Raw genomic sequence first — 13,217 nt, 5'->3', positions numbered from 1 at the left:
TACATATTTTTAGAACAAAAATAATTAGTACAAACTTATATTTCCAATTCAAGTTTTAAGATCGCAGGGCTTTACTTAACCTTTCTTATTTTATGCTTATCTCTTTTCCGCTAAAAATCTTGTTTCATAACAACATTCGCATAATTACTTCTGTGTTTTAACCTATGACATACATTTAGTAGTTTCAAAGGAATAGTGTCACCAACAATAAGGTTTCTGGGTACAGATTCAGATTTCATGGGATTTTTTCTTTTCTTTTTTCCATAGAAAATATCTGACTGTGAATGCAGAGCCAAAAATTCTTCATTTTAAAGCCACCTGAAATAATGTTTTGCTCTGTAGGATAAATTAGGCCCATTTGTTTTAGTTTGTTCTCAGTTTCGAGGGATGTGATCTTTTAAATTTTTTTTTTCTGTAGCGCTTACTGCAAAGGTGAACATAAAACAAGGAAACCCTCACTTCCACCCCTGCTCTTCACCCTGAATTACAATTTTTATTAGTTTTTTTGTTTATTCTTGCACTGTTTCTTATTGAAAATATACATATGCGTGTATACGTCTGTGTGTATGTAAAAGCAGCAAATCGGAAACCCTGTTCTGCCCCCTTTTTAAAATGAATCAGGGCACCCTAGAGACCACGCCCACTCATTGCTCTTTCCGTCTGCACTACGCCCGGCTGGGCGAAGGCGCGGGCGCCTATCCAACACTCCCCTGCGGATGGTCACATCTGGGGTGTTTCTAATCTTTTGTTTTTGGAACTAACAACACAGTGCACAGCTTGTACCTACATCTTTGTTTATTTTTGCCAGTGTGTCTTTGGGATACGTCCCTTGGAGAACAGTTGAGTTAAAGGACTTACGGGTGTGTCATTTGCTACCTGCTGTCCAATCCCCTCCACAAGGGCTGAACAACGCAAACTGAATTTTAACAATGGTCAGTAAGGAGGGGTAAGATGCAGAGTCCCCACTCCATCTACCACCTCAGCTGGGGGACGAGGCCAGCGCCTGTGCAAGGGACTCAGACCTGGACAGATCTCACATGGGCACACTGAGATCCTGGGGGTCCTGGAAGGACCTATGAATTCCACTCTCTTGACTTTGACTGGGGTAAGGCCAGTTTCATGGGTATCCCTGTTCACTTCAGGCTGTGCAGAAGCTCTAATGGTTGATTTTTATCTTCTTTGATTGGAAAGACACTTAAAAATTGATTATTTCTTTCTATGGTTGGTTTGGCAGAGAAAATGTTTCTAAGGCATGGATCCAATGGGGGAATTACATTTGGGGCTCAGTAAGTGGAAGTTTTTAAGTTTGTTGATTTAGCTGACCCTGGGGGTCTTTTTATGACCAATGGAAGGAAAATTAACATGGTTAGGATGCTTCTAATCTGTTAGTCATTCAACCAACATGAACTGAACATTCCCCCTAGTCCCCTCTACTCCCACCTCTAGGCAAGAAATAAAACCTGTGCAGCCTGCAAGCTGAATCCAGCCCACAGTTGAAGTTTGGCTGATACTACAACTTTGGAAAAAAGTTTAACATTTACAAATCAGGGCAGTTCGCATAAGTATCCAGACTTCAGACATCTCTTGACAATTTGGCCAACCAGCCTGCTTTCTAGCCTGGCAGCCGCTGGTCCAAGCTGAGCAGAGACTGCCCCTTTGTGGTGGGCCTGGGCTGCCCTGTGCCCAGGGTGCCATCCAGCCCTCTGTTCATTTCCCCTGCTTCCTGGGCCTTGAGCTCATGAGTCCTACCCTAGACTGCAAGCTCCCCAAAGGCAAGGGCCACCAGTCTTACTGGATTTCCCTGCATCTAGTCCAGACCCCGGCCTACACTGGGTCCATCAATAAATGTTTGTTGGATGATTAAAGTATCTTTTGGATGCATGCATCACATTTCTTCCGATAGTAAAATTGTACTATGGTAATACAGGTCTAGCCTAAGTTTTTGAAGCAGAGTGACACCATAAGTACCCCGGACTTGTGCCATCTCTTCCATTACCTAAAGCCACTCGTATGTCAGTAGGCTGCCCCAAAGTCTTCACCCTGTCATTTGACCTCTGTTCCTCCTGCAATCTCTTCTCCAAATGCAGATAGCAACACAGCTCACAAGATCAGTACGAAGACAATATGAGACCAAGAATGTCAAGCATGGCAGCTAGCATTTATTTTTATGACATGCTTAGCTGTGTTTTATCTCCAAGATAGCAAGCATCTCTCCACTCTTTGTTAGACTGTGTGGTTTCGGCTTTGCCTTTTTTTTTTTTTTTTTTTTTTCCCCAGTCAAGCCCCAAGGAAGAGATTGCAACAGAGATCTCTGTGTTCTGAAAAATTTCTAAGTCCCTTCCTTATGAACACTGATGGGAATAAAGATCTTATCGGGAGGTATGTATTTCTTATCGGGGCCATCAACAGCCCTCCGCAGGGACAATGAAGGCAGATAAGAGCAAATATAACCGGCAGCACTTGCCCATCACTGCGTGCTCAAAACTCCCTCATTCCTGAGTACGTGAATCCAGGAGGAAAGCATGAAGTGGATCGGGTTCCTCAGCCTGGTGGCCCTCTCAGAGTGCTTGGTCACGTAAGTACAGGGACTGCAGGTAACACCAGCTCTCTTCTCGGCTCTTCCTCATTGTCCTCGTAGTCCTCCACCACCCAGGGATAGAGAATGCCGGCATTCCCTGTCTTGAGGTCCAAGTCTCCATTTACTGATGAGCAGCTTGCCATATGCACTATTGGGCCCTGGGGTCTTGGGACAGGCCTGTGGGGTTACACATCTCCAGGCTGTAGGTGGGCTATGTGAACGGTGCTCCCCGGAATTGTTCAGGGCACAACCAGTGCGGCTGGAAGTGCAGTGCCACCTAGGGACAGCATTTCTCTCCAATTTGCTTCTAGGTCTTCTGCCTGCTCCCTCTCGGTTTCCATGTGCATGTGTCTCTGTGTCTGTGTCTTCGTCTCTGTGTCTCTTCCTTCCATCTCTCCACCTCTTTGGGTGTCTCTGTGCATGTGAAAATCTCTGTGTGTGTTTTCTCTATTTTGATTCTTGTTTCTCTATCCTCTGAATTTTCCTAAGGTATTCCCCATCTCCTGGCTTCCTCCCTCAGCCTTCTACTCCACTTGAACCCTGGAGAAAAATCAGGAGGGATACTTTAAGGTCCAGTTCTGCTGTAACAGGCAGTATGACCAGCACCAAGTCACAGACTCCTTGCAATTCATATTTCTTCCCTGTAAAAGAGGATAATGGTTCCCACTCTACCTCCTCCCCAAGGTTTCATTGAGGAAGAGACAATGAGATGACAGTAGCAATGGCAATGCCTATCATTGTCAAGCTCTCCCTTGTGATCAGGTGTGTTATAGCCATTGTCTCACTTAATAACCAAAACACTCTATGTGAGGGGGGCATATCATTCCACTTCGTTACAGATGGGGAAACCGGGGCTCCAAAAGGTCATATGGCTTACCCAGGGCTACAGCGGAACCTACATTCAAACCTAGGACCATTGCCATGGTCTTTTTATGTTGTTGGGTGATTTGCCCTGATAATATGACATTAAGAAAAATACTTGGAAAATACAGTATGTGATTACAATGCAGGATGTGGTGCTTACACTGAACCATGGGGCAGCGCATTGTTGGCTTATTTTTATTTCCCTTTCCCAATGAAAGAATCCCTCTAACGAAGATCAAGTCCATGCGAGAAAGCCTCAGGGAAAAAGACCTGCTGAAAGATTACCTGGAGGAGCATCCTTACAGCCAGGCTTACAGGTTTATTCAGAAACAGCCGGGAGTAACTTATGAATCCATGAGGAACTACCTGGATGTGAGTATGATGGGTGTCGCACTCCACAGCACCCCCTAGAGTTCTGGTCAAGCACTGGCATTCAGCTGGAGGTGGGAGCCAAGATGTTGGGGCTAGGGCTCCCAAAGGCAGCACAGCTGGGGAACAAGGGTCCTGTCCCCAGAGGAGGAGTCACTCCCACCCTCAGCTCTTCGTCTGTGGTGACTGAGTCCAGCTATGACCAGGTGGCAGGTAAACATCCATATCAATGCCAGGGATATAGCACCAGGCACCTGTGAACCACGGCACTGGTTTGACAGATTCTGTTCCTTCTGAACTAAACAAACCACTGCATTATAGTTGAAGAGTGAGCCATGCCTGAGCGAACAACAAAGCCAACTGTGAATCAATTTTGATACCCCAGGCAGAGGAAGTTCGGCCTCCACAGCCCCAAGACCAGTAAAAATTTAGTGAGCCGCTGCAGTGTGTGAGATTATAAAACCGCTAATGTTAAGGTTGTTATTATTGATCACAAAGGGTCTCATCTCTTCCACAAGAAGAGACAAAGAGAAAATAAATCAAATAAAAGGGCCACCTGCATGATATGGACGTTACATGTTTTGAGTCTGGAGAAAGTGGCCTGGGGTGTCTTAGGAAGGCTTCCTGGAGGAGGAAGCACTCAAGCTGGGCCATGAAGAATTTGGAGAGCTGCAAGGGAGATTGGAGAACTTTTCAAGTGAAGGCACTGGCCGGAGCAGCAGCTGTGAGGTGGGGTGATTGGAAAGTGATTTCGGGAGACACAGGCCATCCTGACGGAGGCAGGCACCCTGGGGACCAGGGGTAGCCAGGGCAGCCTAGCTCAGCCTAACCACCCCTCCCTGGCCCCGGCAGCTGTATTACGTCGGCACTGTCAGCATTGGAACGCCCCCTCAGGAATTCAAGGTCATCTTTGACACAGGCTCCGCTGACTTGTGGGTGCCCTCCATCTACTGCTTCAGTCGTGCCTGTGGTGAGTGCCCCCAAGCCCTGCCCCAGCACTGCACCCCCAGGCTTGGTAGGCTGACAGACACTCACTCTCTGTGTCTGCAGTTAGACACACAGCCTTCAACCCGCAGAAGTCCTCCACCTTCCAGGGCACCAACCGGTCCTTCACGCTGCACTACGGCTCCGGGAGTATGACCGGATTGCTCGGCTACGACACTGTTAAGGTGAGGCGGAAACCCAAGGTGGAGGGGGCAGGGCTGGCCCTGGGAGCAACCTCTGCTTACAGGACCAGAGGCAGGCTCAGCTGGAAGCGGCCATCTTTCCCAAAGTCTCCCGGCGGCTGGCCGCCGGCCTTGTGAGGCTGTGTCCCTTGGGGAGAGATGCTCCTGCTGACCAACTCTCAGAAAGGCTAGCCCAGAGAGTGGGTTGTGGTGCTGGAGGGATTTGGAAGGGTGGACATGCCGCCCTTTTTCCCACAGAGGGCTCTAGGCTGATCTTGCTGGGAGCTGGGTGAAGTGAGGAAAAACCCATTTGCATGTTCTCAGATTGTGCTGGGCACTATGCTGGGCACTTTCATTGTAATTACTGTTTAATCCCGTAACAGTAACCCCATGTGGCAGGCACTACTCTTGCCTCCAGGATACAGATGAGGGGACTGAGGTGCAGAGAGCGTGAGCTCCTTGCCCAAGGGCCCGGACCTAGTAAGCAGCAGACCCGGGATGCGAGCCGGGATTCATGCAGGTGTGGGGTATTTTTCGGGAGAGGACGGAACTGCCCTGATGCCTCTGGGGGCTGCTGGGGACCCTGGATGCCAGCGCAGGGGAAGCAGGGGGCCACAGGTGCAGGAGGGCCCCGAAGAAAACATTCTTCCTTTGGGGGGGCCCATGCGAATCTAATAATAAAAACTGTGGACTGCCCCCCAGAGGGCCTGAGTGCACACACACACATCCCGAAGCAGGTTTCCCAGGCAGACTTTTCACTAGAACCCTGGCGGCTACACGGTACAACCAACTTCCGTCTCCCAGGGGATGCAGAGTCCACAGTGGATTGCAATGAACCCCCTCCACTTCTGCCATCAGATCACGGCAATGCCAAAAAGACGATCATGCTTTCTGCTCATTTTGTCCTTGAGTAGGAACCCCTTGGTCTCACTGAGTCTCAGTTTCCCCAGCTATTAAAAAACGGGGGGCACAAAGCACGTTTTACTAACTAACATGAGGTTAGCAGGAGGGGCAGGTGTTGGCTGAGCTCCCCGGCAACGCACAGTGTATCGCTGCTCTGCGTGTCATAACCATCGGAAGGCAGCTCAAGGCACAGCCGTGCCTCAGTTTACCCCTGGAATGCTAGTGGTATCTCTCTGCCCACCTCCCCTGAGCCCAGCCCAGCCCAGCCCTGCTTCCCAAAGCTTCCCATGAGATGACCCTCCTCTCCCACAGATCGGGAGCCTTGTCGACCAATCCCAGGCATTTGGCCTGAGCAAGACAGAGATCAGCAAGACCTTGGAATATGGGGCTTTTGATGGCATCCTGGGCCTGAGCTACCCCAACATTGCGCTCTCTGGTACCACTCCCGTCTTCGACAACTTGTGGGCACAAGGCGCCATTCCTCAGAATCTTTTTGCCTTCTACCTGAGCAGGTAAGTCGGGGCTGGGTAAGCCCTTTCTCCAAACCAGCTGTAAGATGCTATCAGTTGCATGGAAAATTATAGATGACTTGATCTACAAGTTGTCTGAGAGATAGTTGAGTCTAGGGCTCAACAAATAGCGGCCCAGGGACACATCTGGCCTGCCACCTGTTTTTATAAATAAAGTTTTATTAGAACACTGCCCTGCTCATTCCGTTACATCCTGTCCCTGGCCGCTTTGCTCTACAAGGGCAGCGCCGTGCAATTGTATTAGAGGTCATGCAACCTGCAAAGCCTAAAATAGCGACAATCTAGCATTGTTAAAAGTTCTCTGACCCCTGTAGCTCAATTCCCTTCTTTATAAATTGGGAAACTGAGGCTCAGAGAGGGTCTTTGCACAAAATTGCCCAGCCATATCCTGGTAGTGGCAGGGCTTAAACTCAGTCCACGGGACTGCCCCCTCTGCTGGGTGATCAAGCCAGCAGCAGGCCTTCCGTCACTGGGCTCGGCAACAGGAAAAGCTGATGTCCCTGACTGGCTGAGGGCCTGGATGGGGCGGGGATAGAAGCAGAGGCCAGAGGAGGGGGCTTCCCACCAAAGGCAGAGGTTGTCCCCCTAGTTCCCAGGAGAAGGCAGAAGGTGTGGTTGAGGCTCTGAGGAAATGGGAGCTCCCAGCTCTAAGGCATAAAGGGAAGCAAACTATTTAACCTAAGTCTCTGGGATACTTGTATCCAATCAAAGGAGATGACTCATTTAACAAATATTTATTGAGCACCGGCCACGTGCTGAGTGCTACTCTGTGTGCATGAAGACAGACAAGAAGGAGGAAGGGGCACAGAAGTAATAAATAAATAAAAAGATAATGCCAGAAAGTAATTGGTTCTGGGAAAACAAGAAAACAAGGGGACAGGGTAGACAGTGGTGAGAACGTGGTTTTTGGTGGGCAGCGGCAAAGACCTCTCTGAACTGAGAGCACAGCGCTGGGAGAAGGGCCACAGCCCCAGGGCGCAGCAGAGGACTGGCAGAGGGCCAGAGGGGCTGGAGCTCTGGAAGGAGGGAGGGAGGCAGGGAGGGCAGGAAGTCTGGGAGAGGCAGGGCCCGGCCACCCCAGGGCTCTTTCTTTAGGCGGGAGTGGGGGGCCTCTGGCACGGGGTTAGGCAGCGAAAAGACACGATCTGATCTCCATTTTCGAAAGCTCACCTTGGGCACGCGGTGGCGCATGAGGAACCAGGGAGGAGGCAGGAAGGCCAGGGAAAAGGCTACCCAATCTCTTGGGGAGGGAGAGGGTGGCACCTTGGCCCAGGGAGGAGAAAGGGAAGGGAAGAGCAGTGGAGGGCTCAGGACGTAGGTAGGAGGAAAAGTCAACAAGATTTGCTGGTAGATTCGATGCAGCAGAAAGGAGAGGAGTTTGGCCGGGGTGTTTTCTCCCTCACTAATGTTTTACCATGAGCCTAGAGCCAGCCACGTAATCTCCAGGAGACAGTGCAAAGAGAAAAGGTAGGGCCTCTTGTTCAAAAAGTCCTAGGAATTTCAAAACAGGGACACAGGGGCGTGGGGCCCTAATGAGCGCAGGCCCTGTAGCCAGCACATCACAGGCCTGTGAAGTCACCCTGTGGGAACCTGAACACCTGGCCCTGGCTTCCCAGGGGCCTCAGCTGTTTGGAAAATGACAGGTTAGGCCCCTTGGCCCAGCATCCACGGACAGCGTTTCCAAGCGCTCTGGTTGCTGGGGGGACATGGCTGCAGAACAGTGGGTGGTCAAAGCCCAGCCAGACTGTCCATGTTGGCACCTTAGCTTTGCTACTCATTAGCCCTGTGACTGACCTTGGGCAAGGACTCAGCACCTCTGTGCTCAGCTTCCACATCTGTGCAGTGGGGACCACAGCAGTGCCTGCTCCACAGGGCTGTGTGATGTGTGGATAAGCCATCCCTGATAAGAGCAACCCTTGGGCCTGGTGTGTCACTGAGCTGGAGAATAGCCGCCCATTATGGTCCCGTCACAATGAGCTCTCTCTCTGCCTCCCCCTCAGCAACGAGAAGAAGGGCAGCGTGGCGATGTTTGGCGGCGTGGACAGCTCCTACTACAAGGGGGAGCTCAAGTGGGTGCCAGTGAGCAAACAGGGCTTCTGGCAGATCACTGTGGACAGGTAAGTCCCTCCCGCTGACGGCCACAGGGATGCCATCCCCACGCACGCACGTGCACACAGGCACAGCTGCACACAGGCGCGCAGACACACGCAGACTCGGACGCATGCAGACATGAACAGACACAAGACACACACACTCTGACACAGACACACATAGACACACACACCAGCATGGGTTCGTCGTCGCCGCCCGACCAGGGTCCTGACCAGAGAAGCTGTCCTGGGCCTCCGTCACGGAGCACAATGACAGGGGAAAGGCCTGGGGACCGAGCTGTCTAGGAAATGGCTTGTGCAGCATGGGAGAGCTGCACCCACATGCTGTGGGGCAAAGCTCAGTGAGAGGGGGTCCAGGAGAATTGCAGCAGTCAGAACAGAGTCACGACACGGCCATGGACCATCCCAGGTCACGAGCACGGAGGGGCTCCCGGGACATGAGACTGCCAATTTGAAAATGGGAAAGTCCTGGGCAAACCGGAAGGCTGGTCACCCTAGAGAGAATCTACCCAGCAGTGGAGAGACATCAGCTTCGTTCTGGAGACTTGAAAGCAGATCATCCAAAGGGATACACCTCCATTCCAGTCCTGGGTACCAGGGGGCGTGACCAAGAGAGTAAGGAAGCTGGGGATTCAGGACTGGCCGGAAAACAAAGGGACAGTAATTGATGGCATTCTGAGTAATGCCATCAGACAAAAGTTTAAAATGTCCTTTGGAGGCCCACGTCCTGCCCCCTGGGCTAGCTCAGGCATCGCCAGGGGCCTCAGTGTCTGGGGAAGGAGGGCGGGGACAACACACAACTCCCTTCCTACCACCCTGAGCATCTGCTTCTCAGGAGACCCTCCATCTTCACTGTGTGGCTTTCATAGCTGGACAGACACCAGATGCATGTCTCTGGCTAACCTCATTCCTTTACTTGTTCATTCAGCAAACACGTGTTGAGCATCCACTGTGTGCTGGGCATTTGAGGGGTCCGCAAGGACACAGTGTGCTCCCCCCACCTACTAGAGCAGACATACATGAGAGGTCCAGCCACACAAATCTTGAATTATCACTTTGATACATAAGGGTACACAGGGAGCGACCAAGAGAGGCCCCTGATCTAATGTGGGGGGAAGACTTCCCTGACAAAGTGACAGTTAATCAGGAACCTGGAGACTAGGAGAAATCAGCCAGACCAGGCTGACGGGTTGATTCTAGGAAGGGCAGCCAACAAGTGCAAAGGTCCTGAGGCACGAATGGGCGCAACATATCCAAGAACTGAAAGCAAGTCAAAGACCAGTGTGATCAGAATAAGGGGGAGCAGAGGAGGGCATGAGCTGAAGGATGGTCTGGAGATAGGCAGGGAGGGTGCAGCAGTGGGGGGAGGCTACAGAGTGACCCTGGTGCCCGCTCTGTCCCCCTGTCTCTCAGCATCTCCATGAATGGGAGGGTTATTGCTTGCGAAGGCGGCTGCGAGGCCATTGCTGATACCGGGACCTCATTGCTGATTGGCCCAAATTACGATATCTTCGACATTCTGAAGACCATCAACGCCCAGATCACCAACACTGGCGAGGTGAAGGGTCCTGCCACAGGGTCACTCATGGGCTCTCCACACACAGAAGGGTCAGCTGGGCCAACCGTCTCCCTCCCTCTTTCTCTAACAGTACGTGGTCAACTGTAATGCCATCAACACCCTGCCTGACATCGTCTTCACCATCAATGGCTTCAGGTACCCGGTGCCAGCCACTGCCTACATCCGGAAGGTGAGGGGCCAACCCTGGGGGCTGGGTCTCAAGTCTGGGACCCGTGGGACCCATTGGGCTGAGCCTGGAAGAGGCCCCCTGCAGGCCAAGCCACGCCATTGCAGATGCTGCCGAGCGCCCCTGGGAGGGCTGGGAGGGCACTTCCCACAAAACAAATGTCTTGTTAGCAAAGGGCAGGCTCAGGCATCCACCATCCTCAGATAAATATGGAGTGACCACCCCATGCTGGCACGGTGCTAGGCGCAAGGGGACAGGACACTAATGGCCTCTGCCCTCAAAGAGCTTCCGTGCAACCAGGGCACTCATATGAATGTGGAAAGTCAGCCGTAGCAACCCTGGAAACAGGCAAAGGTTAGGGACAGGTGCGCTTGGCTGGGGACAGTCCCAGTGTGCTGTCCCACCATAATTTTTAACTGCATTCCCTTCCCATCTCAAAAGTGCCCTGATTCCCACCATAAATCATATGGTCACCCTAGTCCTAGGTTGCAAATCCCCCTTGCTAAGCCCCAAGTCCCCCTCTGTGAAAAGGGGTACCGACTCCTCCCTTTGTGGAGGTGAATAAAGGATGCAGAGTGACCACAGTGCCTGGCACATAGTTGAGGCTTAATAAATGCCCGTTCCCCATGGGAGTTCAGAGGAGGTGTGAACGGACTCAAAGGCGGCCCCGAGGAATAAGGGAATTGAAAGAATTCTAAGCCCCCAGGCCCCTGGAGGCACAAGGAGGCCTGCCCAGGCCAAGGCAGGTCTACACTAGGTTCCATGCAAATGGCACCCCAGAGAGCCGTGCAAAGGGGTGCCCGGGCAGATCCAGCGGGATGAGGGATAAAGACACCGGGAACTCCCAGGACATCAGCCCGCCCAGCTCGGAGAGGCCAAGGAAGGCGGGCGCGGGTCCGGGAAGGCTGCTCAGGGACGGCTGAGCTCCGTCTTCAAGAGTGAGTCAGGGTGGAGGGGGGAAGGACAGGCAGCTTCTGCAGAGGAAACGGCAGGAGCAGGTTCAGGTCCTGGGTGAGCGCTCCGCCCTGTCACCGCGGGGAAGAGCCGCGTGGTTCCTCGGAAAGCCAGGAAATAAGCCTGAGAAGCCACCGGCTCTAGGTCCTGAAGGGGTGGCAGGCGAGGGCTCAGGCTGTGTTTTCTTCTCCTGCAGGGTCTCTTTGACACCTGTTACAGCAACTTTGATGACACCTTAAACCACTCTACTCTCTGGATCCTGGGTGACATCTTCCTGAGGCTGTATTTCACCGTTTTCGATCGGGGAAACGACAGGATTGGCCTGGCTCCTGCAGCGGCATGAAAGCTGGCAATGCCCCCGGAAGCAGCCAGGCCCACCCCAAACACACTCACTCACACATTCGAGCCGCTCCCACCTGGGGGAGCCGGCTACAACCGTGTCTGCTGCCCTGCAAAGCCCTATTCTCAGCGGACAATAAAGGATCTCATTTTCAAGGGTGCTAATATGAACGGTGCCTCTATTTGGGTCTGGGAAGTGCCTCAGAATCAGACGGGACTCTAGAATGTAGCCTGGACCACACCACGTGAGGGGAGCCCAACTCCAACTGGCTGAATTGAAAAGGGCCACTAATTGGAAGGAGTCCTGGGGATCCAGGATGCAGAGCCAAAGCAGGTCCAAAAAGCTTGGCAACTGGACCCCTAGAAACCAAAACCCATCAGCTCACTCTTTTTCTCCCTCCCTCTCCCTTCTCTCATCTTTGATTCTCTTCTCCTGAAAGCTTTCTTTTACCAGGCTTCTCCACGTGGTGAAGGACTTTGCCATTACCTGCCCCAGAGTTTTACATCCTTAAGGCATTCAACTGGAAAGGAGAGAAGCTGAGGGACAAAAAAAAGCAGAGAGCCAGGGAGGGATCTGATTGGTCCATCTCAGGTTATGTATCCAGCCCTGGACCAATCACTGTGGCCAAGGCATAGAGTACTATGATTGGCTCTCCTTGGTCCCATGTCTCTGTGCTGTGGATGGTGATTGATAGGTTCCTCCAGAACCACTGCTGGAGCTAGGAAGAAGCAGTCCCCAGAAGTGGGAGAAAGATGTTCCAGATGGTAGAAGAGTTTGTGACTCTCCCACCAACTCTGCCACCCCTCACTCAGAGGGATGACTAAAAAATAGATTCTATTTTTCCCATCTCAGAGGACCTCTGGCAGTGGCCTTCTGTTCTGGGGGGGCTCTGGATGAGGCCCTTCAAACTGGGATGATTCCACTCTGTCTCCCCAACACACACACACTGAGGCAGGCAAAGACCCTGGTCACCAGCTCTCCACCACCCAGTCCTGCTTCCCAGATCATGAGCCCACATGGATGCCTGGGCCATTCCTACCCATCAGACACCGAGCATGGCCCTGCCCTTGGCTTCCAACTCTCTCTTGGGGAGGCAGGCTGTCACACAAAGGCAGACCCAAGGCGCGCAAAGCCTTCAGCCTGCCAGAGCATACCATCGTGAGCTGTCTCCAGAGGGATGGTTCCCAAACCATTTGGTTTGAGCTGCCACAGTTTGGCAAGTTTGGGGTGGGAGCATCACCTTCCCACCTGGAGACCCCAGGAAGAGGCCTGGGAGGGGAGCAGCAGGGGTCAGAGGCGGAGGGAGGGGGGTCCAGACAGAAGAAGGAGCAGGAAAGAATAAAGGTAGAGAACAGCCCCGTCTCAGTGCATCGTACTGCCTTTTACACAGTGAGGCAAACATCAGGGAAGGCGATGTCGTCCTTCATCACCTTTTGCTTGGTACATATTTACTGAGCACCTACTTTGCACCAGGCACTAAAGTGGACCCCTGAGCTTGAGGGCTGGATTAGGAACCCACCGGTGAGTTATGGAGAAGAATGAGATAAGTGATAACGCCAGTGGCGGGTGCCAAATGGGGAAAACAAGAGCAGTGTTGGAGAAGCGATGGGCTTTCTCTTCGGGGAGCCAGGGAAAGGCCCCTAGGGATATGGGGGTG

The 13,217-nt window shown here is 52.3% G+C and overlaps 1 protein-coding gene across 1 annotated transcript; it reads left to right on the top strand.

The window, feature by feature from the left end:
- The first annotated feature begins 2,522 nt into the window (after positions 1-2,522).
- Positions 2,523-11,563, top strand: LOC129062668 (pepsin F-like). Its single transcript, XM_054563693.1, has 9 exons — positions 2,523-2,575; positions 3,661-3,814; positions 4,664-4,781; positions 4,862-4,980; positions 6,193-6,392; positions 8,411-8,527; positions 9,935-10,079; positions 10,171-10,269; positions 11,417-11,563. Exons 1-9 carry the CDS (start codon positions 2,523-2,525, stop codon positions 11,561-11,563), a joined length of 1,152 nt encoding a protein of 383 aa, XP_054419668.1.
- The last annotated feature ends 1,654 nt before the right edge of the window (positions 11,564-13,217 follow it).

Source organism: Pteronotus mesoamericanus, unplaced genomic scaffold, assembly GCF_021234165.1.
Source record: "Pteronotus mesoamericanus isolate MK-2021 breed Mesoamerican mustached bat unplaced genomic scaffold, CSHL_Meso_final scaffold_83, whole genome shotgun sequence".
Classification (NCBI taxonomy): domain Eukaryota; kingdom Metazoa; phylum Chordata; class Mammalia; order Chiroptera; family Mormoopidae; genus Pteronotus; species Pteronotus mesoamericanus.
The sequence above is the reverse complement of the archived record's forward strand: the minus strand, read 5'-3'. Positions and strand labels throughout refer to the sequence as shown.

Coding starts and splice junctions, on each gene's coding strand:
- LOC129062668 (XM_054563693.1), top strand. CDS start 2,523: ATGAAGTGGATCGGGTTCCTCAGCCTGGTGGCCCTCTCAGAGTGCTTG. Junction 4,981..6,192: donor TCGGCTACGACACTGTTAAG/GTGAGGCGGAAA, acceptor CCTCTCCCACAG/ATCGGGAGCCTTGTCGACCA. Junction 6,393..8,410: donor TTTGCCTTCTACCTGAGCAG/GTAAGTCGGGGC, acceptor CCTCCCCCTCAG/CAACGAGAAGAAGGGCAGCG.